This window comes from Monodon monoceros, unplaced genomic scaffold, assembly GCF_005190385.1.
Source record: "Monodon monoceros isolate NGI ecotype Baffin Bay Population unplaced genomic scaffold, NGI_Narwhal_1 Super_Scaffold_16, whole genome shotgun sequence".
In the NCBI taxonomy this organism is placed as follows: Eukaryota; Metazoa; Chordata; class Mammalia; order Artiodactyla; family Monodontidae; genus Monodon; species Monodon monoceros.
The window spans coordinates 107615946-107641573 of record NW_021703772.1 but is presented as its reverse complement, the minus strand read 5'-3'; the positions used below and the strand labels follow the sequence as shown (position 1 = coordinate 107641573).

Genomic DNA, 25628 nt, shown 5'->3' with positions numbered 1-25628 from the left:
TGTATGACTTCTGTCTTTTGCTTAGTATTTTTTTCTTTGCATAATGCATTATTTTTTTAATGATACATGTAGCTGTAGTTTATTAGTTTTAATTCCTCTGTAGTATTCCATTGGACAGATATACCACAATTTGATAGCTAATGGAATATTACACAGAAGTAAAAATAAAATCTTTTCTAACGTCGACAGGTGTTTGGGTTGCTAAGTTGTTTTTTTTCACAGCCTTGTCGAGGTCTAGTTTATGTTCCATAACATTCATCTGTTGTAAGAAAATAGTGTGATTTAAGTAAACGTAAAGAGTTGTGCAGCTATGCCCCCAATCCAGTTTTAGAGCATCTCCCCCATCCCCAAAAGTTCCCTTGTGCCCATTAGCAAGGCCCTGCTTCTAGTCCCAACCCTAGGCGGACACTGTCTCTGAATTTGGAGCTGTTTTTTTGTTGTTATGACAGTATTGCTGCATGTATTTTTTGTACCTGTTTCCTGTGTCAGACGTTTTCTAAAGCAGTGTTCACACTGTGGACTGTGACCACGTAGTAGATGGTGACATCACTTCGGTGCGTCATGATCAGGATAGAATAGAATCTACCAGAATGCATAATATGTATTAAAGGTATATATTGTTTCCTAAGACTGTGTTTGTGTGTGGGAATGTTTAGTTTATGACATAAACTGGTCCAAGTTTGAAGGCCACTGCTGTGGCAGGTGCACCTAGAAGTAGCATTGCCTGGGTCAAGGGCTTTCCGGATGCTCACTTCACTAGTCATGTGGAAAACTCTGTTTCCCAAAGTGGTTGCACCAGTTAACACTCTCGTCCAGGGTGAGTGAGCTAGCTCCACATCTCCAGCACCTAATATGGGAATGTCTTCTTTTAATTTTTACAGACCTAATTAAGTGTGAAATGGTATCTTTTTATGGTCTTAACTTGTGTTTTCCTGTTTACTGATGACGTTGAGTATCTTTTCGTATGTTCATTGGCCACTTGTGTTTCGTATTCTGGGAAATGCATGATTTTAAAGATTTTACTGTGAAAAAAGAATTGCTTTGGTTATGAAGAACTAGAAATTCTAAAGGGGTCATAATAGGATATGTCCCAGAGAGAATCAGAAAAGGTAACGACAGCAAAACTTAGATTTGAGCTCAGCACAGAGTTTGACACATAACCGTGTCAGCTAATTCTGCAGTGGTGGCAGCATGAAGAAGTGGTCTGTGGCAGTCACACAGGAGTGGCGCTGGTCGCAACCAAAAGCTCAGTCTGCCAGTGTAGGCTATGGCTTGTTCCAGTGCAAAGCTCCTGGAGGGTCTGTACACAGCCTTGAGACCTTTAGTCATGGCACTTCAGTGTACTTGCCCGAGCTTCCTTTAGTTTGTCAACAGCCAAGCACAGGGCTTAGCAGAGAGGAGGCCCTCAGGAATGTTACTGTCATTCTTATTTAGATGCTCAAATTGTCTCAGTTGTGACCAGTGGGACTACATTCAAGCTAGTTTCTCTGACCATTTGACATGTTCCCATCAGACTTTGAGCACTTCCTTGCTTTCTGGCACAGTAAGATATTTCCGGCTCGTCTGGTACTTTCCCTGTCCTGGCCCTGGAATCAGCCATTTCACCATGGAGCCCTTTTAGCAGAGAATGTAATTTAAAAGCCAAGATCTGGGTGCTGGTGTGTTCATTACTCCTGGGATGTCATCGCTAGGCTAACCCAACAGACAGAGCTGGCAAGTGTGTGTGCAGTTCTCTGTAACAGTGCAGTGTGTGGAGGTGTGATCTAAATGGGAGGGATTGTTTACACCACTGGCTGGGAATCTGATTTTCTTCACTTGGAGCTGGTGTGAGAATAATTCCCTGGATATTGATGCATTTTAAAATCTCTGTCATTAACATGTGAGAGTATCCTGGTTCAACACTGGGTATTAGGTTTTGTTTTGTGGTGTGTGTGTGTGTGTGTGTGCGTGTGTGTGTGTGTGTGTGTGTGTGTTTACAATATTACTGAGATATAATTCACATACCATTGGTTGTGTCTTGATTTGTTTTAAAGCTAATTTGCTGAAGTTCCCAGTTGTATGATGCTTAAACTTGCATACTGACCCCTGATTCTTATTGTATCACAGGTTTGGTGCCCGATGTCTCCTGAGTTTTACCGGGAGTATGTGGCAATCAAAACCAAGAAACGAATCTTGCTGTACACCATGAACCCCAACAAATTCAGAGCTTGCCAGTTTCTGATCAAGTTTCATGAAAGGAGGAATGACAAGATTATTGTTTTTGCTGACAACGTGTTTGCTCTGAAGGAATATGCCATTCGACTGAACAAGTAAGAATTGGAAAGTTAGAGTAGCCTCCAAAGCCAGTTCAACTTCCCCATGTGACAGTATAGAAAGTGCCTGTTTTCTTCTCGAAGATCTCAGGAACTTCTTAGTATCCAAAGGTCTAGTTCTGTGGTCCCAGGGACCAGGTGAGACAAAAGGGCAGGTGGTCAGAGTCATTGGTTAGAGTGCATGGGAGTGGGGGCCTGGTCACTCTGAGCTGAGGGAGCGGGGGCTAGAGTTGTGATGATGTGGAGCTGGGCTCCAAAGGTGGGCACGGCTTGGCATCTGCAGTTTCAGGCTCAGTGGGTACTCTGCCCAGAGATGAGATCACACGGTATTTGGTCAGGGGCCAGGAAGGCAAGGTTTGGCCCAGCATCTAGAAAGAACTTCTTAGGAAACACCGACCAGGGTCCTCCTTAGCCTACAGCCCCACCCAGATATTGTGTTTAAAACCTGGCTGTTGAAGATTTCCTGCCAAGAAAGAAGGAAGAGGCCTGTGCTTCTGTGCACAGTGATGCAGGGCTTCAGGTGCTGTGAGTGGAGCAGAAGGCAAGGTCCCCTGAGAAGATAAGCCTTCATTCGTTATGTGATGGGTAGGGATGCAGAGGGAAGGGTGGGTACAGAACAGTTTCTCTTCACAAACTGTGATTTAATCACCACATGAGGTCATTGTACGATTCTCATTTTACAGATGAGAAAACTGAGACATAGGAGGATTAAATTGCTGAAATTTCTAAAATCATACCTTTTTTTTTAAGCATTTTTATTGGAGTATAATTCCTTTACAATGGTGTGTTAGTTTCTGCTGTATAAAAAAGTGAATCAGATATACATATACATATATCCCCATATCCCCTCCCTCTTGTGTCTCCCTCCCACCCTCCCTATCCCACCCCTCTAGGTGGTCACAAAGCACTGAGCTGATCTCCCTGTGCTATGCAGCAGCTTCCCACTAGCTAGCTATTTTACATTTGGTAGTGTATATATGTCCATGATGAGCTGTCACTTCGTCCCAGCTTACCCTTCCCCTCTTCGTGTCCTCAGTCCATTCTCTATTTCTGCGTCTTTATTCCTGTCCTCGCCCTAGGTTGTTCAGAACCATTTTTTTTAGATAACATATATATGTGTTAGCATATGGTATTTGTTTTCTTCTTTCTGACTTACTTCACTCTGTATGACAGATTCTAGGTCCATCCACCTCACTACAAATAACTCAATTTCGTTTCTTTTTATGGCTGAGTAATATTCCATTGTATATATGTGCCACATCTTCTTTATCCATTCATCTGTCGATGGACACTTAGGTTGCTTCCATGTCCTGGCTATTGTAAGTAGAGCTGCAATGAACATCGTGATGCGTGACTCTTTTTGACTTATGTTTTTCTTAGGGTATATGCCCAGTAGTGGGATTGCTGGGCGGTATGGTAGTTCTATTTTTAGTTTTTTAAGGAACCTCCATAATGTTCTCCATAGTGGCTGTATCAATTTACATTCCCATCAATAGTGCAAGAGGGTTCCCTTTTCTCCACACCCTCTCCAGCATTTGTTGTTTGTAGAGTTTTTGATGATGGCCATTCTGACTGGTGTGAGATGATACCCCATTGTGGTTTTGATTTGCATTTCTCTAATGATTAGTGATGTTGAGCATCCTTTCATGTGTTTGTTGGCAATCTGTATATCTTCTTTGGAGAAATGTCTATTTAGGTCTTCTGCCCATTTTTGGATTGGGTTGTTTGATTTTCTGATATTGAGCTGCATGAGCTGCTTGTAAATTTTGGAGCTTAATCCTTTGTCAGTTGCTTCATTTGCAAATATTTTCTCCCATTCTGAGGGTTGTCTTTTCGTCTTGTTTATATTTTCCTTTGCTATGCAAAAGCTTTAAGTTTCATTGGGTCCCATTTGTTTATTTTTGTTTTGATTTCCATTTCTCTAGGAGTTGGGTCAAAAAGGATCTTGTTGTGATTTAGGTCATAGAGTGTTCTGCCTATGTTTTCCTCTAAGAGTTTTATAGCGTCTAGCCTTACATTTAGGTCTTTAATCCTAAATGTGAATTTATTTTTGTATATGGTGTTAAGGAGTGTTCTAATTTCATTCTTTTAAATGTAGCTGTCCAGTTTTCCCAGCACCACTTATTGAAGAGATTGTACTTTCTCCATTATATATTCTTGCCTTCTTTATCAAAGGTAAGGTGACCATATGTGCCTGGGTTTATCTCTGGGCTTTCTCTCCTGTTCCATTGATCTAAATTTCTGTTTTTGTGCCCGTACCATACTGCCTTGATTACTGTAGCTTTGTAGTATAGTCTGAAGTGAGGGAGTCTTATTCCTCCAGGTCTGTTTTTCTTTCTCAAGATTGCTTTGGCTATTTGGGGTCTTTTGTGTTTCCATACAAATTGTGCAATTTTTTGTTCTAGTTCTGTAAAAAATGCCATTGGTAGTTTGATAAGCATTGTATTGGGTAGTATAGTCATTATCACAATGTTGATTCTTCCAAACCAAGAACATGGTATATCTCTCTGTCTGTTTGTATCATCTTTAATTTCTTTCATCAGTGTCTTATAGTTTTCTGCATACAAGTCTTTTGTCTCCTTAGGTAGGTTTATTCCTAGGTATTTTATTCTTTTTGTTGCCCTGGTAAATGGGAGTGTTTCCTTAATTTCTCTTACAGATTTTTCATCATTAGTGTATATGAATGCCAGAGATTTCTGTGCATTAATTTTGTACCCTGCTACTTTACCAAATTCACTGATTAGCTCTAGTAGCTTTCTGGTAGCATCTTTAGGATTCTCTGTGTATACTATCATGTCATCTGCAAACAGTGACAGCTTTTTTTTTCTCTGCGGTACGCGGGCCTCTCACTGTCACGGCCTCTCCTGTTGCAGAGCACAGGCTCCGGACGCGCAGGCTCAGCGGCCATGGCTCACGGACCCAGCCGCTCCACGGCATGTGGGATCCTCCTTGACCGGGGCACGAACCCGTGTCTCCTGCGTCGGCAGGCAGACTCTCAACCCCTGCGCCACCAGGGAAGCCCTGACAGCTTTACTTCTTCTTTTCCGCCTTGGGTTCCTTTTATTTCTTTTTCTTTTCTGATTTCTGTGGCTAAAACTTCCAGAACTATGTTGAATAATAGAGGTGAGAGTGGACAACCTTGTCTTCCTCCTGATCTTAGAGGAAATGGTTTCAGTTTTTCACCATTGAGGAGGATGTTGGCTGTGGGTTTGTCATATATGGCCTTTATTATGTTGAGGTAAGTTCCCTATATGCCTGCTTTCTGGAGGGTTTTTATCATAAATGGGTGTTGAATTTTGTCAGAATTTTTTTCTGCATCTATTGAGATAATCAAATGGTTTTTATCCTTCAGTTTGTTGATACGGTGTATCACATTGATTGATTTGCAGATACTGAAGAATCCTTGCATTCCTGGGATAAACCCCACTTGATCATGGTGTATGATCCTTTTAGTGTGTTGTTGGATTCTGTTTGCTAGTATTTTGTTGAGGATTTTTGCATCTATGTTCATCAGTGATATTGGCCTGTAGTTTTCTTTCTTTGTGGCATCTTTGTCTGGTTTTGGTATCAGGGTGATGGTGGCCCTGTAGAATGAATTTGGGAGTGTTCCTCCCTCTGCTATATTTTGGAAGAGTTTGAGAAGGATAGGTGTTAGCTCTTCTCTAAATGTTTGATAGAATTCCCCTGTGAAGCCATCTGGTCCTGGGCTTTTGTATGTTGGAAGATTTTTAATCACAGTTTCAATTTCAGTGCTTGTGATTGGTCTGTTCATATTTTCTATTTCTTCCTGGTTCAGTCTTGGCAGGTTGTGCCTTTCTAAGAATTTGTCCATTTCTTCCAGGTTGTCCATTTTATTGGCATAGAGTTGCTTGTAGTAATCTCATGATCTTTTGTATTTCTGCAGTGTCAGTTGTTACTTCTCCTTTTTCATTTCTAATTCTATTGATTTGAGTGTTCTCCCTTTTTTTCTTGATGAGTCTGGCTAATGGTTTATCAATTTTGTTTATCTTCTCGAAGAACCAGCTTTTAGTTTTTTGATCTTTGCTATCGTTTCCTTCATTTCTTTTTCATTTATTTATGGTCTGATCTTTATGATTTTTTTTTCCTTCTGCTAACTTTGGGGTTTTATTGTTCTTCTTTCTCTAATTGCTTTAGGTGCAAGGTTAGGTTGGTTTTTCGAGATGTTTCCTGTTTCTTAAAGTAGGATTGTATTGCTACTAAACTTCCCTCTTAGAACTGCTTTTGCTGCATCCCATTCGTTTTGGGTCGTCGTGGCTCCATTGTCATTTGTTTGTAGGTATTTTTTGATTTCCTCTTTGATTTCTTCAGTGATCACTTTGTTATTAAGTAGTGTATTGTTTAGCCTCCATGTGTTTGTATTTTTTTGCGATCTTTTCCTGTAATTGATATCTAGTCTCATAGCGTTGTGGTCAGAAAAGATACTTGATACAATTTCAGTTTTCTTAAATTTACCAAGGCTTGATTTTTGACCCAAGATATGATCTCTCCTGGAGAATTTTCCATGAGCACTTGAGAAAAATGTGTATTCTGTTGTTTTTGGATGGAATGTCCTATAAATATCAATTAAGTCCATCTTGTTTAATGTATCATTTAAAGCTTGTGTTTCCTTATTTATTTTCATTTTGGATGATCTGTCCATTGGTGAAAGTGGGGTGTTAAAGTCCCCTAGTATGAATGTTTTACTGACAATTTCCCCTGTTAGTATTTGCCTTATGTATTGAGGTGCTCCTATGTTGGGTGCATAAATATTTACAATTGTTATATCTTCTTCTTGGATCGATCCCTTGATCATTACGTAGTGTCCTTCTTTGTCTCTTGTAATAGTCTTTATTTTAAAGTCTATTTTGTCTGATATGAGAATTGCTATTCCAGCTTTCTTTTGATTTCCATTTGCAGGGAATATCTTTTTCCATCCCCTCACTTTCAGTCTGTATGTGTCCCTAGGTCTGAAGTGGGTCTCTTGTAGACAGCATATATGGATCTTGTTTTTGTATCCATTCAGCCAGTCTGTGTCTTTTGGTGGGAGCATTTAATCCATTTACATTTATCGATATGTATGTTCCTATTACCATTTTCTTAATTGTTTTGGGTTTGTTATAGTGGGTCTATTCCTTCTCTTGTGTTTCCTGCCTAGAGAAGTTCCTTTAGCATTTGTTGTAAAGCTGGTTTGGTGGTGCTGAATTCTTTTAGCTTTTGCTTGTCTGTAAAGTTTTTAATTTCTCCATCAAATCTGAATGAGATCCTTGCTGTGTAGAGTATTCTTGGTTGTAGGTTTTTCCCTTTCATCACTTTAAGTATGTCCTGCCACTCCCTTCTGGATTGCAGCGTTTCTGCTGAAACATCAGCTGTTAACCTTATGGGGATTCCCTTGTATGTTATTTTTTGTTTTTCCCTTGCTGCTTTTAATATTTTTTCTTTGTATTTAATTTTTGATAGTTTGATTAATATGTGTCTTGGCATATTTCTCCTTGGATTTATCCTTTATGGGACTCTGTGCTTCCTGGACTTGAATGACTGTTTGCTTTCCCATATTAGGGAAGTTTTCAACATAATCTCTTCAAATATTTTCTCAGTCCCTTTCTTTTTGTCTTCCTCTTCTGGGACGCCCTATAATTTGAATGTTGGTGCGTGTAATGTTGTCCCAGAGGTCTCTGAGACTGTCCGCATTTCTTTCCATTCTTTATTCTCCTCTGTGGTAGTTATTTCCACTATTTATCTTCCAGGTCACTTCTCCGTTCTTCTGCCTCAGTTATTCTGCTATTGATTCCTTCTAGAGAGTTTTTAATTTCATTTATTGTGTTTTTCATCATTGTTTGCTCTTTAGTTCTTCTGAGTCCTTAAACGTTTCTTGTATTTTCTCCATTCTATTTCCAAGATTTTGGATCATCTTTACTATCATTACTCTGAATTCTTTTTCAAGTAGACTGCCTATTTCCTCTTTATTTGTTTGGTCTGGTGGGTTTTTACCTTGCTCCTTCATCTGCTGTGTGTTTCTTTGTCTTCTCATTTTGCTTGCCTTACTGTGTTTGGGGTCTCCTTTTCAAAGGCTGCAGGTTTGTAGTTCTTGTTGCTTTTGGTGTCTGCCCCCAGTGGCTAACGTTGGTTCCGTGGGTTGTGTACGCTTCCTGGTGGAGGGGGCTGTTGCCTGTGTTCTGGTGGATGAGGCTGGATCTCGTATTTCTGGTGGGCAGGATTGTGTCTGGTGGTGTGTTTTGGGGTGCCTGTGGCCTTATGATTTTAGGCAGCCTCTCTGCTAACGGGTGGGGTTGTGTTCCTGTCTTGCTAGTTGTTTGGCATAGGGTGTCCAGCGCTGTAGCTTGCTGGTTGTTTAGTGGAGCTGGGTCTTAGTGTTGAGATGGAAATCTCTGGTAGAGCTTTCGCTGTTTGATATTACGTGGAGTCGGGAGGTTTCTGGTGGTCCAGTGTCCTGAACTTGGCTCTCCCATCTCAGAGGCACAGGCCTGATACCTGGCCGAGCACCAACACCCTGTCAGCCACACAGCTCTTAAGGAAAGGGAGTAAAAAAGAAAGAAAGCAAAAAAGAAAAGGACGTTATTAAAAAATAAAAAATATTGTTAAAAATAAAAAAAAGTTAAAAAGTAATAAAAAAGGAAGAAAGAAAGAAGAGAGCAACCAAACCAAACAACAAATCCACCAATGGTTACAAATGCTAAAAACTATTAAAAAAAAAAATTGACAGAACCCCAGGAAATGTGGTAAAAGCAAAGCTATACAGAAAATCACACAAAGTCCACTGCCTCAATTTTGGGATGATTCGTTGTCTATTCAGGTATTCCGGAGATGCAGGGTACATAGGTTGATTGGAGATCTAATCTGAGGCTGCTGGGAGAGATTTCCCTTTCTCTTCTTTGTTGGCACAGCTCCCGGGGTTCAGCTTTGGATTTGGCCCCGCCTCTGCATGTAGGTCGCCGGAGGGCGTCTGTTCTTCGCTCAGACAGGACGGGGTTAAAGGAGCAGCTGATTCGGGGGCTCTGGCTCACTCAGGCCGGGGGGAGGGAGGGGTACGGATGTGGGGCGAGCCTGCGGCGGCAGAGGCTCACATGATGTTGCACCAGCCTGAGGCGTGCCATGCGTTCTCCCTGGGAAGTTGTCACTGGATCCTGGGAACCTGGCAGTGGTGGGCTGTACAGGCTCCCGGGAGGGGAGGTGTGGACAGTGACCTGTGCTCGCACACAGGCTTCTTGGTGGCTGCAGCAGCCTTAGCGTCTCATGCCCGTCTCTGGGGTCCACGCTGATAGCTGCGGCTCACACCCATCTCTGGAGCTTGTTTAGGCGGTTCTCTGAATCCCCTCTCCTTGTGCACCCCGAGACAGTGATCTCTTGCTTCTTAGGCAGTTCCAGAATTTTTCCTGGACTCCCTCCCGGCTAGCTGTGGTGCACTAGCCCCCTTCAGGCTGTGTTCACGCAGCCAACCCCAGTCCTCTCCCTGGGGTCTGACTTCTGAAGCCCGAGCCTCAGCCCCCAGCCCCGCCTGCCCCAGCGGGTGAGCAGACAAGCCTCTCAGGCTGGTGAGTGCTGGTCGGCACTGATCCTCTGTGCGGGAATCTCTGCTTTGCCCTCTGCACCCCTGTTGCTACGCTCTCCTCTGTGCCTCCGAAACTTCCACCCCGCCCACCCCCGTCTCCATCATTGAAGGGGCTTCCTAGTGAGTGGAAACTTTTCCTCCTTCACAGCTCCCTCTTACTGGTGCAGGTCCTGTCCTTATCCTTTTGTCTCTTTTTTCTTTTTTCTTTTGCCCTACCCAGGTACATGAGGAGTTTCTTGCCTTTGGGGAAGTCTGAGGTCTTCTGCCAGCGTTCAGTAGGTGTTCTGTAGGAGTTGTTCCACATGTAGATGTATTTCTCATGTATCTGTAGGGAGGAAGGTGATCTCCATGTCTTACTCCTCCGCCGCTCTTGAAGGTTTCGGTCCATACCTTTCTTTAATGTAGGAAAGGTTTTACATTTTTTTTTTTTTTTTTTTTTATGTGGTACGCGGGCCTCTCACTGTTGTGGTCTCTCCCGTTGCGGAGCACAGGCTCCGGACGCGCAAGCTCAGCGGCCATGGCTCACCAGCCCAGCTGCTCCGCGGCATGTGGGATCTTCCCGGACCGGGGCACGAACCCGTGTCCCCTGCATCGGCAGGCAGACTCTCAACCCCTGCGCCACTAGGGAAGCCCAGATTTTACTTTTTATCAAAGTAACAGACTTAACAAAAACCAGCAGTTCCTTGCACCTGTCTTCCTACTCACAATTTCTCTTCCCCAAAGATAGCCACTGTCAACTCTCTTCTCTATTTACCTTCATATTTCTAAGTAATAATTTATATAGTAATTTCTTGATTATTAATTGTAGAAATTGCTTATTAATTTCCTACCATGGGAGTTGTGGATTTAGCTCTCTTACCTATGCTACTCCATCTCCTCCCCCCACTCCATCCTCCCAGTGTATTTGGGGTTACGTTAGTGTTCAATGTTACATTATTTTGGCTGTGTAAGTATTGTTCAAGCCAAGGCAGATAGTGTACCATGCTTACATTTTCCTTTGTGTTAACATTTGTTTTTCCTGAAGTTAATAATTGCCTTGTTATTACTTTCGCTTGGTTTTCTATATAATTACTAATTAGTCCTTTTCAGACTCTTCATGCATCATAAACTCCTTCTCAAAAGGGTCAGATCCATCAGGTAATCTCTCGATTTCTTTTCACTTCCTTTCCCTGGTGGATCCTTTCCAGTTCTTCATCCTCCACCAGCCTCAACCAGCACTTTATCCTCCTACTCTGCATTGGTCTGCTTGCTCTCTAGGATTAGAGATGCTGCCTAACTGTCCCTCTGACATGATCCTGTGAATTCCTTGTGCCTCTTCCCTGTGTTGGAGCCCCTGTTGCCGAATCTCAAGTGTCCTCTTTCTTGGTCACTCGTTTTGATGGAGTGTATCGTTTAGTAGATTTCTGAGAGAAGGTACGTAGAGGAAAAGTTTTTAAGAATTCGCTTGGAGATGTCATTATTCAGTCTCACACTTGATCAGTAGTTTGGCTGGGCCTCAGAATGTCAAAAGGCAGGGCCCTTTTCTTGGGGCTTCCAATGCAGCTGCTTGCAAGTCTGATGATCTGTTCTGGTGGTCCTGTGTTCCTTCTCTCAGGAATTTAGAATCTGTTTTTTCATTTTTGGAAATTTCAAAACAATATGACTAGTGTGATCTTTTTTTCTTTCATTGTGATGGACACTCAGTAGACCCTCTCAGTCTGGAAACTCGTGGCCTTCAATTCCAAGAATTTCTTTCTGTTTTTCTTTGTTACTCATCTTCTCCGTTTTTTCTTTTCTCTCTTTTTTGAATTCCTGCTGGTCAGATGTTAGATCTTCTGGACAGCTTCTCCAATTTTCTTTTCTTTTTTCTTCTCCTTTTTTTTGGCTGTGCTGCACGGCTTGCGGGATTGGGATTGAACCCGGGCCATGGCAGTGAAAGTGCCAAGTCCCAACCACTGGACTTCCAGTGAACTCCCAATTTCTCCCATTTTTTATCCCTTTTTCTTCCAACCCTATTGAAGCTTTTGTTAATTTCCAAGAGTTCTATATCGCCAGCTGTTTTGTTTTTTGAGTAAGTACAGTGTCTTATCTGAGGCTGTTAAAGCTTTTGAAGCTTTCTTCTATTGCCTACACTGTCTCTCTTTTCTTCAGGTGTTTTGATTGTTTCAGCTCTATCTTTAGAGACCTTCTTCTGATTTTTGGTAGTCTTTGGCTCTAGTTTCTTATTTAACGGTCAGTCGCTAAAAAGCTGATCGGCCTTTGTGTATAGCTTAGTGGGTTTGCCGACCTATGGCCCTCTCCACAGCATGATCATGCAGGGACCTGGCTAGTTTGTCAAGAGATTGCCAGATTCCAGTATCTCTGGGTCTCTTCTCTTGTGCTGGAAAGTTTCTCCAGAGAAGAATCTTCTGGTCTCCTAGATACCAGCCTGTGGTGGGGGAGAGAAAAGGGAATCCCCGTCGTTTTTCACTTTCAATCTTGCTTTGCCCTCAGCTCTGCCTGAGGTCCCTAAGTGTAGACCTTCCTGTTCAGAATCTGGAAAGTAAACTTCCAGTTCTCTGCCAGGTGGGAGGACGCATGCCTGGCTGTCAGGGTTGGGGTCTGACACTTTTCCTTATGCATGTATGCTGTCGGTCCTTCTGTCTGCAATCCTACCCTACCACCCACCTTCCGAGGCAACTGGTGATTAGATCCTGAACCCTTCTGTGTTCTGTGTAGAAAATTGTCTTGTTTTGTATTGGTTTTTCCCTCCTGCTGGCTTGGGCTTCTGCTTTCTCTGGTCTACTACTTTAGTTTCCATGCCTGTATCCATCTGTTTTTCAGTTTCCACAGTTCTGCTTCCATTATTCTGCTATTACTTCTGTTCTCTTTGCCCTTGCGGGTTTGTGTTTTTTTTAATCCTTTACTACTGTCACATTAGCGTCTATTTGAGAGGGACATCAAGACAGTGCATATATTTACTGTGTCTGATTTAAGAGCCATCCTCCCTCCTATCCCCACCCCCATTCCAGTACTCCATCCTGACTCTTCCTGGAGCCTCCCTCAAGGGGGACATTCATTTGCCTGGCACTGTCAAATCTGAACCAATCTGGCATGGTGAAGGGCAGCAGGTTGTGGCTCTCTCATGGGTACTAGAATCGTAATTACAACTTTTACTTATTATCTTCTTTTTTCCTTTTATTTGGTATTTCTGGCCTTTAAGTGTATGAAGTGTTGTTGTCTGTCTCATTTTCTTGCTATACAGTGGTCCTTTGGATCCTGAGCTATGCTCCATTCTGTAACTTGGGACTGGTGTATGGCAGGGAGTCTCTGAGTTTCTGGTTTGTTTCGACCTTACTGAGAAAGAAATAGGTGTCACTAAAGTACTTTGCAGGAGAGACTCTTTGGGTTGTTTGATAGTGTGAGGTAGTGGGTAGAACATGAACTTTGGAGTCAGACACACTGGATTTGATTCCCAGCTCCTCCTCTTATTAGCTGTGTGACCTAGGGAAAGTTCTTTACCTCTCTGAACCTCCTTTTGTTCCACTGTCACATGGAGTTACCATCACCTACCTCAGAGGATTCCTGCATCTGGTAGGTGTTTAACAAATGTTAGGTCCTCTTTCCGAAGGATGGTTACCCTTCTGTTTCATTTCCTATATGAGAGAACCTTCAGAAACTTAGGGCTCACCACTATTTGAGTTGTTTTTCCTGATGACGAGCGAGGAGAAAAAGAACCACCTGAAAACCTGGGTATCAAGAGACAGGCTGTTCTGAAGAGTGCAGTTTCCCGACCTTTTTCACAGCATGACGCATACAGAAAATTAGAAGATTTGCGTGGTACCCCGAACACTCTCACAGGCCAGGCTTGCCGTGGTTAGGGAAGCATCCAGCTGTCCCAGGCCCTGCCCAGCTTCCCCACCGGCAAGGGGGCTGCTCTCTCGGGTACACCTGTACCCAGTTTGTAGCACAGTGTTGGGAAGCACGTGTGGAGTATCAAAAGTCGTGCTTCCTGAGCCTTCCATGGGCACTGCCCGGGGATAGCTCGTGGCCTCAGTGGTGGAACAGCCACTTGGGTCAGCCTCCTTAGGCTCCTGACCCTCAGTTCCTCGTGTGTAAATTGGGAACATGAAACCTACCTTTCGCAGTTCCGAGGAATATCGGCAGGCATGGATGTTTTTTTCCCAGGGTAGAACCCAGCTGCATGTTTGGTGTGGGTGGGCCCTGTATGCCTGCTAGCTGTCCTCATCGTCCTTGTCATTGTCATCGTCACCATCACTGTTATTGCTGACCCTTCGGAAACTACAAAACCACATCATTACAAGAAAAGCAGAGGAATGGCTTTGCCAGGTGCCATTGAGGTTGTCAGATAGGGTTGTACCCTTTGGCACAGAGCTGGAAACTCAAGAGAAATGTTTGTGCTTAGTGTTATAGAGGGTCCATGGGGAAAAGTCTGGAAGGGGCTCTTTTCTCCTTTCTTGGAGAATGCTTGTTTGATTAGGAAACAGTTCCTTCCAAACTTTTGTTTGCAAATAGCAATGTTTTCTTTGCTGCTCCCATTGAGCTTCGTGAAATCTAGGGGATTCTCCTTGTATAGACACTAAGCTTAGCGTGAGAGATACTGAGGCAGGAAGGAGCACAGGCCAAAAACAAAAAGGTAAAGGAGGGAATCTTGAAGAGAGTAGTGATCTGCATCTTGGCTCAGAGTGGAAAGGGTGCGGTGTGTGTGGTTTGGAAAGGCGGTGGGGAGGGTCTGTAGGCTCTCACTTTTGTGGCTCTCTTCCTGATGTTTTTGCATGACAGAGGGCTTCCTGGAAGAGAGGAACCTTGCAAGATCTCCCTTTCCCTCTGACATGCTTTCAGGATAATTGAGGAGTGATTCTGTAGTCTTCCTAACACAGCTTTGTTCTTCTCTAGACCCTATATCTATGGTCCTACATCCCAGGGAGAAAGGATGCAGATTCTCCAGAATTTCAAGCATAACCCCAAAATCAACACCATCTTCATATCCAAGGTCAGTGTGGCATGCAGCAGCCCCCGGGCCTGGGGGACACTGGATGATTTCTGGGCAGTGAATTGGTATTTGTTGAAGGAACGTCACATGTCAGTGTTCATTCCCACGTGTTCAGTGTCTGGGGGCAGAGGAACGTTGCCTGTCAGGTAGTGGAAGAAGCAGATGTACGGTTTTAATGTACATAATCTATATTCCTAACTCAAGGAGTATATAATCTAGCAAGTCCTTTTGCTTGACTTAAGTTTTTCCCACCTCTTTTTGGGATACAGGAATTTTGAGTTGTATTTTCTTTATACAAGGGGGAAAAGTTCATTACCTACTATGGCAAAGGTTGGCATTTGCATAAGGTTCTCTTTGTGGCATTGGAGATTCCTGTGGGTCGTGGGCAGCTTTTGTCCTGGCTCCTGGTATGCCTTGGGGGTGGGTGGTGAGTATAAACACAATGCATAATCATGTAGGCCCAGCTTGGTGATGGTTTTAACTTGCAGTTAGAAGTGGTGGCCCAACAGTTTAGAATAGTCATTCAGGTTAGAACAGACCCAAAGCCCAAAAGAAATGAGATTTACCTATAAAGTGATCATGGATGGGTCAAGCTTTTATTTCTGTGTCTGGGAACTTTGATGGTTGGATCCCCTCCCCACCTCCCTCCCCAAGCTAAGGCAGCTACCCAGAGTCAGAATCCAGCCCACTGCAGGCAGTGGCCCCTCCCAGGTCACGTGTCCGACCTTTGCTGTTTGCCTCAATAGCCTCCAGTTAAAATTGTGGATGGTTTTGTGCATACCCATTTCTGTAGCAAAAAATAAGAAGAATCACTCACAGAGAGTCTGTTGATAGGGCCCTCTTGTCTCTGGGTCCCTAGCAGCCACACCAGGACTGTTGCTGAGACAGATGGTTAGGAGTCAGGTCTCGACAGCTTCTATAGGACAGCTCTTAGGAGAACATGCTAGGTCCTTAGAGGCCTGCGTGCATCTGAAGGACCCCGGTACAGATTGAAGAGGATAGTGATTGTTTTTCTGAATTACCTACAGAGCTTATTTAAATTTGAGGCCAGTTGACTTTTTTTTTTCCCTTTTTGACTCATATATAAAAACCTTCCCAGGGCTTCCCTGGTGGCGCAGTGGTTGAGAGTCCGCCTGCCGATACAGGGGACGCGGGTTCGTGCCCCGGTCTGAGAAGATCCCACGTGCCGCGGAGCGGCTGGGCCCGTGAGCCATGGCCGCTTGAGCCTGCGCGTCCAGAGCCTGTGCTCCGCAACGGGAGAGGCCACAACAGTGAGAGGCCCGCGTACCGCAAAAAAAAAAAAAAAAACTTCCCAGACTCACAGCTGGTTCATTTCTGTAGGTGGGTGACACATCGTTTGATCTGCCAGAAGCAAATGTTCTCATTCAGATCTCATCTCATGGTGGCTCCCGGCGGCAGGAGGCCCAGAGGCTGGGGCGAGTGCTCCGAGCAAAAAAAGGTACCTTCTGCTCCAGGCGGTCTGTCTTTTCAAACCACTTCCGTCAGGTGTCTGTGAGGGTGAGCCTGTGCTCCTGGGCTAGGTAGACCCTGAAGGGGATGGACGGGGGTCCCAAAGCAAGGACCAAGGTCTCCTTGGCCATTGTTATTTCTCATGTGCTGGGGTTGAGCATGTGGACGTTTTCCATGGCAGCTGTCTGGAGGTCACAGTCTGAGCTGAGTGTTTGTGTTGGTAGATAGAGGAGCCAGGTAAGACAAGGAAACAATTGAATTCAGAGTGCGTGATGGTGTAGATGTAGAAGGCAGAAAGCAGAGCATAGACCACCAGTGCAAGTGTAGGAGCTGGCAGCTGTCCCCTGAACCTTGAGTTAAGAGTAAGGGGAGGGCTTGGTAGGAGCAGCTTGGGCAGCCACAAGGTGGATACCTTGCTCATAACCTGTGAAGAGTGGTCCCTTGAGTGGCAGTTTACAGCAGGGACATCACAAGCTCAGTGAATGAGGAAGCAAGAGTCATGCTTCCTCTGCTTGTTAACTGCAGTAAAGGAGCCCAGAACCCAATCATGGGCAGAGTAGAGACTGACGTTTCTGCTAAGAGATGGCATCCTCTTAGCAGACCAGGCAGGTCCTAAAACAAGGACACAGGCCCTGTCCTCAAGGAATTCACTAATCTTAGGAAGAACTTGGACTGCTAGGATGTTTGAAAGTGACAGGATTAGTGGGCAGGTGTTGTAATTGTACTGCGTTTGAGTATGTTTAGGAAACAGCTAATTGATTGTGTTTGAAATGGAGACAGGGCAAGTTAGTGGAAATAGCAAACATGGACTTGGGCACCAGACCAACTGTGTGACCTTGGGCAAGTAATTTGACCCTCTGAGCTTTGGTTTCTCATCCACAGTTGGAGTGACAATCCTTACCTTGCAGGACTGTTAATAATGAAGAATAAGAGTACATAACAGAATATAATAGACTGCTGGATAAATCTGACTAGCATATATGAAAGTGTTTCATTACTTATTCCTTACTCATCACACACAAAGCTAATTTGAAAATCCCTTTGAATTTGATTGGAATTTTGTTTTTTAAATACTGTTTGACTCATTTTACAAGGCCAGTATTACCCTGATACCAAAGCCAGAAAAGTTTACTACAGAAAAGAAAATGACAGGCCAATATCCAATGAATACAGTTGTAAAAATCCTCAATAAAATACTAGCAAACCAAATTCAGCATCATATTAGAAGGATCATTCACCATGATCAAGTGGGATTTATACCTGGGATGCAAAGGAGGTTCACCATATGCAAATCAATAAATGTGATATATCACATTAATAGAATTAAAGACAAGATCATATGATCATTTCAATGGATGCAGAAAAAGCATTTGACAAAATTCAACATCTGTTCATGATAAAAACTCTTTTAACAAATTAGGTATAGGAGGAAAGTACCTCAACATAACAAAGGCTGTATATGACAAGCCCACAGCTAACCTCATACTTAATAGTGAAAGATTTGAAAGCTTTTCCTCTAAGATCAGGAACAAGACAAGGGTGCCCAGTCTCACCAGTCCTATTCAACATTGTACTGGAAGTCCTAACCAAAGCAATTAGGTAAGAAAAAGATATAGAAAGCATCAGAATTGGAAAAGAAGTAAAATTTTCTCTATTTGCAGGTGACATGATTTCATACATAGAAAATCCAGAAGACTTTACCAAAAAAAAACTGTTAGATCTATTCAATGAATTTGGTAAAGTTTCAGGATTCAAACTTTACAAAAATCAGTAGTGTTTCTGTACACTAATGACAAATTATCTAAAAAAGAAATAAAATGATTCCATTTACAATAGCATCCAAAACAATAAAATATTGGGGACTTCCCTGGCAGTCTAGTGGTTAAGACTCCGAGCTGCAGGGGGCACGGGTTCAATCCCTGGTCGGGGAACTAAGGTCCCACATGCCACGCAGCCAAAAAACAAACAACAACAAAAAAAACCCACAATAAAATATTTAGGAATAAATTTAACCAAGGAGGTGAAAGAGCTCTACACCGAAAACTACAAGACATTGATGAGAGAAATGTAAGAAGATAAATGGAAAGTATCCTTTGTTTATGGAGTGGAAGAATTAAAATTGTTAAAATATCTATACTACCCAAAGCCGTCTGTAGATTCAGTGCAATCCCTATCAAGACTCCAGTGGCATTTTTAACAGAAGTAAAAATAACAATCCTGAAATTTTTGTGGAACCACAAAAGACCCCAAATAGCCAAAGCAAGTTCTGAGAAAGAAGAACAAAGCAGGAGGCATCGCACTTCTGATTTTAAGTTATATGATAAAGCTGTGGTCATCGAAAGAGTATGTTACTGGCATAAAAACAGACTTATAGATCAGTGGAACACAATCCAGAGCCCAGAAATTAAACCCATGCATATATGGTCAACTAATATTTGACAAGAGAGCCAAGAATACCCAGTGGAGAAAAGATAGTCTCTTTAATAAACGGTGCTGGGAAAATTGGATATCCACATGTGAAAGGATGAAATTACCCCTGTCTTACACCACTAGCAAAAATTGACTCAAAATGGATTAAAGACTTAAATGTAAGGCTGGAAACCATACAACTTCTAAAGGAAAACAAAGGAAAAATGCTCCTTGACATGGGTCTTGGCAGTGTTTTTTTTGGATATTACACCTAAAGCTTAAGCAACAAAATAAAAAATAAGTGGACTACATCAAACTAAAAAGCTTCTTCGCAGCAAAAGGAATGATCGACAAAATGAAAAGGCAGTGTATGGAATGGGAGAAAATATTTGCAAATCGTATATCTGATAAGGGGTTAATAGCCAAAATAAATGAAGACCTTATACAACTCAATAGCAAAAAAACCAAATAATCCAATCAAAAACTGGGCAAAAGACCTGAACAGACATTTTTTCCAAAGAAGATTTACAAATAGCCAACAGGTACATGAAAAGGTGCTAAACATCACTAATTATTAGGGAAATGTAAATCAAAACTACAATGATGGATGTGAACTAAACTCACCGAGGTAATCATTTCACAATATATGTAAGTCAAATCATTATGCTGTGTACCTTAAACTTATATAGCACTATATGTCAATTTTATCTCAATAAAACAAAGGGAGAAAAAGGAAAATATTTGATATCATATACTTAGCCCTTTTCTTTGCATCTCTGAACTCTTGTAAGACAAGGAAACAGTTGAATTCAGAGGCAGTACACAGATACTTAACTTACTGACATTTGAACTGTGAAGCAAAAATATTCAGATTTTCCTGCAGGATCAGATTTTATAGGCTACAGTATTTTCTGTCCTAGTTACTATGATAATTCTGTTACTGGGTTTTCTCTCTGAACCTTTTTTATTAAAGTAGTTTTAGCATAATGTTTTCAAAAGGTTTATCCATATTGTAGCATGTATTAGCACTTCATTCTTTTTTATTGCTGAATAATAGTCCACTGTATAGACATACCACTTTTTTTGATTATTATTTTTTAAATTTTATTTATCTTTTGGCTGTGTTGGGTCTTTGTTGCTGCATGTAGGCTCTCTCTAGTTGCGTCGAGCAGGGGCTACTCTTCATTGCGGTGCATGGGCTTCTCATTGTGGTGGTTTCTGTTGTTGTGGAGCACGGTCTCTAGGGCGTGTGGGCTTCAGTAGTTGTGGCTCTCGGGCTCTAGAGCGCAGGCTCAGTAGTTGTGGTGCACAGGCTTAGTTGCTCCACGGCATGTGGGATCTTCCTGGACCAGGGCTCAAACCTGTGACCCCTGCATTGGCAGGTGGATTCTTAACCACTGCTCCACCAGGGAAGTCCCTGGACATACCACTTTTTAAAATTCATTTATGGACATTTGGATTGTTTCCACTTTCTGGCTCTTAGAATAATGTTTGGGTCATGTAATAACTTTATGTTTAACATTTTAATAAACTGTCAGACTGTTTCCAAAGTGGTTGTACCATTTTCCATTCTCACCAACAGTGTATGAGCCTTTCAGTTTCTCCACATCTCCTTGACAACAACCGTAATCATCGTTTTTCATTCTGGTCATCCTAGTGTGTGCCAGGTAGTATTTTGTCATGGTTTTGACTTGCATTTCCCTGATGACTAATGATATTGAGCTTTTTTCATGTGCTCATTGACACGTGAATCTTCTTTTTATATCTTCTTTGGGGAACTGTCTGTTCAGATCCTTTGTCCTTTTTATAATTGGTTTATTTGTCTTTTCATTGTTGAGTTGTAATAGTTTTTTGTATTCCCTAGATTCAAATCTCTTATCAGATATGCTTTGTAAATGTTTTCCCCAATTCTGTGGGTTGTCTTTTCACTTCCTTGATGGTGTCCTTTGAAGCACAAAAGTTTTTAATTTTGATGAAGTCCTCGTGCAGAATCAGGGCAATGGCCCCTCTGACTGCAGAGCTCTCCCACTGCAGTACTTGCTTTTGAACCCTGGACCCTTAGTTCCTGCCGTTCTAATAGCTAATATTGTCCTTTTATGTGCCCTCCTCCAGGGATGGTCGCAGAGGAGTACAATGCCTTCTTCTACTCGCTGGTGTCCCAGGACACACAGGAAATGGCTTACTCAACCAAGCGACAGAGGTTCTTGGTAGATCAAGGTTATAGCTTTAAGGTATGTCAGCATTTGGTCTCTGGTTGGAGTAGGACCGAGGCTTTTTTGTACCCAGCCCTCCATGAGAAGTGGGGGGCCGCTGTCAGCATGACCAGGGGACAGATCTCAGGCAGGCACAGGACACTGGGGGACATGAGGGTACCTTTGTCCTTGCATGAATTGTGGGGAGCTTTGAAGGAAAAATGTTGTGCAGGATCCCTCCTGTTTCCAACTTCTCACAGTGAATGGTCAAAGAATGGGGCCTCTGAAGTAAGAGGCCTGTGGAGTCTCAGCTTGTTAACTTTTTACAGTTGTCTTGAAGAGAAAACATTAGATGTTGGTGGGAAAATGTGCTCGCCTAGTAGGACTCGAGATGAAGGAACTGTGGCTATCACTGTGTTAGTCTAAGCCCCTCGGGGTTACTTTCTCAGGGGGTGCCCCCTCCAGGTAGCTGGGAGAGTCTGCCCTTAGTCATCTGGTAAGCCTGGGCCTCAGTGGGCCTCACAGACATCAGAGCCATCCATGTACTGTAAATCTGGTATTTTAATAGTTTGGGAAATTCTAAAGCTTTGGCGAACTTTCATTGGCTAAGGCATTTGCCTTCTTTCCTATTGACACAAATACTAAGTTTTTGTTAGGATTTAGTGTCCCAAAGGGTTTTTACTTGTGGTAGTGGGTGGAGGGTGCTGGAAGCAAGGGATTAAAAGGATATCTTAGAACATATAAGTTCCCAGGTTCTTGTTTGTGAAAGACTGTAGGCTGCCTTTTCAGATACTTTAGATTGTATCTTTTTCAAATTGGTTTAGGGCAGAACTAATTAGGGAACTAATAGAGTTCCCTTTATTAGCCTTAGAAAAGAGGACAGGGTTGTCTGATCCCTCCCCTTTTAGTCAGAGGCAGTGACACTTTTCAGACTTCTCCTGCTGAACTCTAGTTCAGGACACTTGGGACAGTTTTCCAAAGGATTTTCATTTCGACCTTTTTATCCCTCTGTGTAACGTTCGAGCTGATAATAGCATCCGTACCTCCTGATTCCCAGGAGAGTCGTAAGGGTAAGAGAAGCAGCGAATCAGGAAGTGCTCTGGGTTCTTTGATGGGTGAGCTTGACAACATGGTACCTGAGCACATGGTTGTCTGTGTTGGTTGGAGCTGCCTTTGCCTTCCTCACCTCCAGGGCTGCCTGCTGAGAGCAGCCAGGTTAGGGTTCCCAGAATCTGGACCCTGGTGATCAGGCCAGGGCAGAAGTGTCTCGTATCTGTACTCCAGATCTGTGGCCACCTGAAGGGTGCAGCCAGATACTTCTAGGAATTTTCTTTTAATTAAAATTATGAGAAGAATGAGAGAGAGAGAGAGAGACGAAAAGAAGTTCCTTTTCTGACTCACCAGTCCCCAACCTTTTTGGTGCCAGGGACTGGTTTCATGGAAGACAATTTTTCCACAGACCGGTGGGGAGAGGGGGTAATGCGAGCGATGGGGGGGGGATGGTCCAGGCAGTAATGTGAGCCGTGGGGAGCGGCAGATGAAGCTTCGCTGGTTCTCCTGCCACTCGCCTCCTGCTGTGCGGCCCGGTTCCTGACAGGCCACGGACCAGTACTGGTCCTCAGCCCAGGGGTTGGGGACCCTGCTATACGTAATTAATCCAAGCTTTCTGCAGAGATAGGTAGGCCTTGTACTAAGTTATCTCCAAAGAAATGAAAACCAAATCTCCACCATGCTTTTATCTTTCTCTTTTGGAAGAAAAATCTTATAAATCCATTCTTAATATCATATCATTTATAAGTGTCCCTCCTGCTGGAAGCCCTGGGTGCCAAGCCTGGAGGTTGAAGGCCTTTTTAAAGGTCAGCCGGCTGTGCCTTTCGGTTTTTGGTCCTTTGTTTACCTGGTGCAAGGTGGGAAAACTACCAGAATGGTTGTTTTAAGATTGCCAAGATTCCTGTTGATCTTCTGTAAGTGATCATTTAGCTGCCATGTGTTGGGAGCAGAGTTTTCTAGAATTTCCTGAACCTCTCCTGCCTTGCAGTCATTAGTTAAGCTCCTTGTTGACAGTGGCTCTGAGGCTGGTCTCTGCACTGCCTAAGAGGAGCTCTCCGTTATTAGCCACCTGCTCTGCTGGCCCTGAGGGGGCAAGTGACCAGACCAGGTGAGCCCAGGAGAAGGCGGGCGGGTCCAGGGAGAGAGAACAAGAGGGTTCTGCGCTGCAGGTGATCACAAAGCTTGCCAACATGGAGGAGGAGGAGTTGGCATTTTCAACAAAAGAGGAACAACAGCAACTCTTACAGAAGGTCCTGGCAGCCTCTGACCTGGATGCTGAGGAGGAGGTGGTGGCGGGAGAACTTGGCTCCAAATCCAGCCAGGTGAGTTGAGTGGGTGAGGCCCCAGATGTCAGTTCTCCCGAAGGACAGCATCTTAGACACACATACGCCTGCACAGTCCTTTGTGTGTATGTGCCTGTGTGATTTTCTTAAGAACTTGGAGACTAGAGAAGAGAATTGAAAACACCCCTGCTAACTGTGCTGTGCGTCTGTCTTGTTTTATGTGTCTGAGCACACGGCGGGTGTGGTTGGTCTCCTGCTCTGTTCACATAGCAGTCTGGCGTAAGTATTTGTTAGTATTTGGATGTGGGAGCCCAGGCTCTGCCTAGGGTGGCTACTGGAAGGAGCGTGATGGATCTGGGGCTGCCTTTTTGGCCTTGGGCGCGTCACCTTATCCCTGGCTTCCTCCTCAGTAATGAAACTGAGCCTTCCAGGCTGTAAAATGGGTCTGAGAATCAACTCGTATTGTAGTTTCCATACATTCTTCGAAAAATATTTAGTTCTCTGAAAATGCGCAACTTTTCAGTTATTCTGCACATACTTCTTGAATGCCTGCTATGTGCCAGGCAAATATAATACAGTATGACTAATGAAAGTATCATTATGAGGAACTCTTACTATCAGGCCCTTCCAAGGAGAGAAGTACCGTTTCATCAGGTGCTTTTGAAACTAAGTTGGTGTTAGAGCTGGAAAGTGAGCAATGGCTGGAACAAGGGAAGAAGGAAGCAGTGTCACCAGGGAGGTGCTGCCCTCCCCGCAGCCTGAGACCTTTCTGTCCCCAGACCTGGGGGTTAGGGGCTGGGCCTCCTCCTGGGCACTCTCCACGGGAGCCCAGGGAAACTTCCTGTTTCTGTGTCTGAAGGTGGTGTCTAGTCAATTCCACCTCACAGTGGGTCACCCAGGGTGAGGCTGTGCAAGGCGTGGCTTCAGTGCCTGTCTGTGTACCTTGTTTGGAATCTGGTGCGAGTGGTGTCCCAGGCTCGGGGTCAGACCCTTGACTTGTGTGATTTCTGTTCATACCACACATGTCAAGCAGATGTGGTTATCCCCATTTTACAGATGAGTTCATTGAGGTGCAGACATTCAGTATTTGCCCAAGGCCACCCAGTGAGACACAGAGCCAAGATTCAGGCCCAGGGCTAGAAAGGATTTCCAGTTGATTCAAATACTTATGATGGGGTCTCAGGAGATTTTGAGGGACTCCTGCCCTCACTGTTAAAATTCCGTTTAGAAATTGTCATTAAGAGAGGCAGGGTGGTGTATGGCTAGGTGCAGGGAATCTGAAGCTGACTGCCTGGGCTCAAGTCCCATCTGTTTAAGAGTTATGTGATCTTGGACAAATACTTCATTTCTTTGTGCCTGTTTCCTCTTCTGTAAGATGGGGATTATAATGGTTGTGAGGATTAGATGAGGTAAGACATGTAAATAAGTATAAGCTGCTTAGAACAATGCCTGAGACATACTAAGTGGTCAGTAAGTGTTATTTTAAAAATAATAAAATCTATGAAACTTTTATAAGTTCTATAAATTTATCTTATTATGATTATAAATGTTATAGGAGGAGGGTGTTTTGCTTTGTAAACTAATGGTGGGCCGGGTCCCCCTGCAGGTGTCTCGGCGCTTCGGCACGATGAGCTCCATGTCTGGGGCCGATGACACAGTGTACATGGAGTACCACTCGTCACGGAGCAAGGCTTCCACTAAGCACGTGCACCCGCTTTTCAAGCGCTTCAGGAAATGATGCCCATAGGGTCACGTAGGTAAAACTTGGGTGCCTAGCGCCGGCATTGGAAAGGGATTTTAAACATAGCATTTTCTTTCCACATCTGCGTTCTTTCCAGTAGCATCGGCCAAACCAATCCAGATTCAATATCTGTTGACTGTTGAAGAAAATGCATCAAGAGCTTGATTCTGTCTTCCTGGGCATTCCAGGGTTTGAAAGTGGGAATGGGGGGACTGTATTTTTTGTTTTTTTTCAGACTGCTTTTTAAACTTGTTGGGGAGTGGTCATTCCTGTACATAAAATTTTGTAATATTTAGGTGTATTTATCTTAATGTTCTCCTGAATAAACAGCACTGGGATGTTTAACCACTCTTCATCGTATGCCTTGTTCTAACACCTTGTCACAGGTATGGGCTATGTCTAGATGACAAACCTCCATCAGGGCTCCACTTGGTGGCAGGCCCAGAGGAATTAGACGGGGCCCATCCACAGGGAGCACCGGAGAGACGAGAAGACTTGCCCGTTAGTGCGCAGTGTTGACAGGGGATGGTGGTCCAGAGCGATGGAGGAGCTTGAGCAGTTTGCAGTGCTGCCTGGCCCCTCCCTGTTCAGCTCAGGTGGGTTCCATGGGAGGCACCACAGCTGTAGGTCCT

General features: G+C 43.6%; 1 protein-coding gene across 5 annotated transcripts in view; it reads left to right on the top strand.

Moving 5' to 3' along the window:
• The window catches only part of ERCC3 (ERCC excision repair 3, TFIIH core complex helicase subunit), a 38035-nt gene extending 12694 nt beyond the window's left edge, over window positions 1-25341 (top strand). Inside the window, exons 10-15 of one of the 5 annotated variants that reach the window (XR_003793959.1) lie at window positions 2107-2309; window positions 14755-14851; window positions 16193-16310; window positions 20843-20961; window positions 23038-23294; window positions 24862-24953. Coding sequence is in view for 3 of the 5 variants with exons in the window: in XM_029225395.1 (XP_029081228.1) it covers window positions 2107-2309; window positions 14755-14851; window positions 16193-16310; window positions 20843-21348 (924 nt within the window). In the remaining 2 variants the exon portion in view is untranslated. Of the gene's footprint in view, window positions 1-2106; window positions 2310-14754; window positions 14852-16192; window positions 16311-20842; window positions 22382-23037; window positions 23295-24861 lie in introns of those variants that run through there. The other 4 variants (XM_029225397.1, XM_029225396.1, XR_003793960.1 and 1 more) reach the window with 4 other exon arrangements.
• Window positions 25342-25628: the final 287 nt, after the last annotated feature.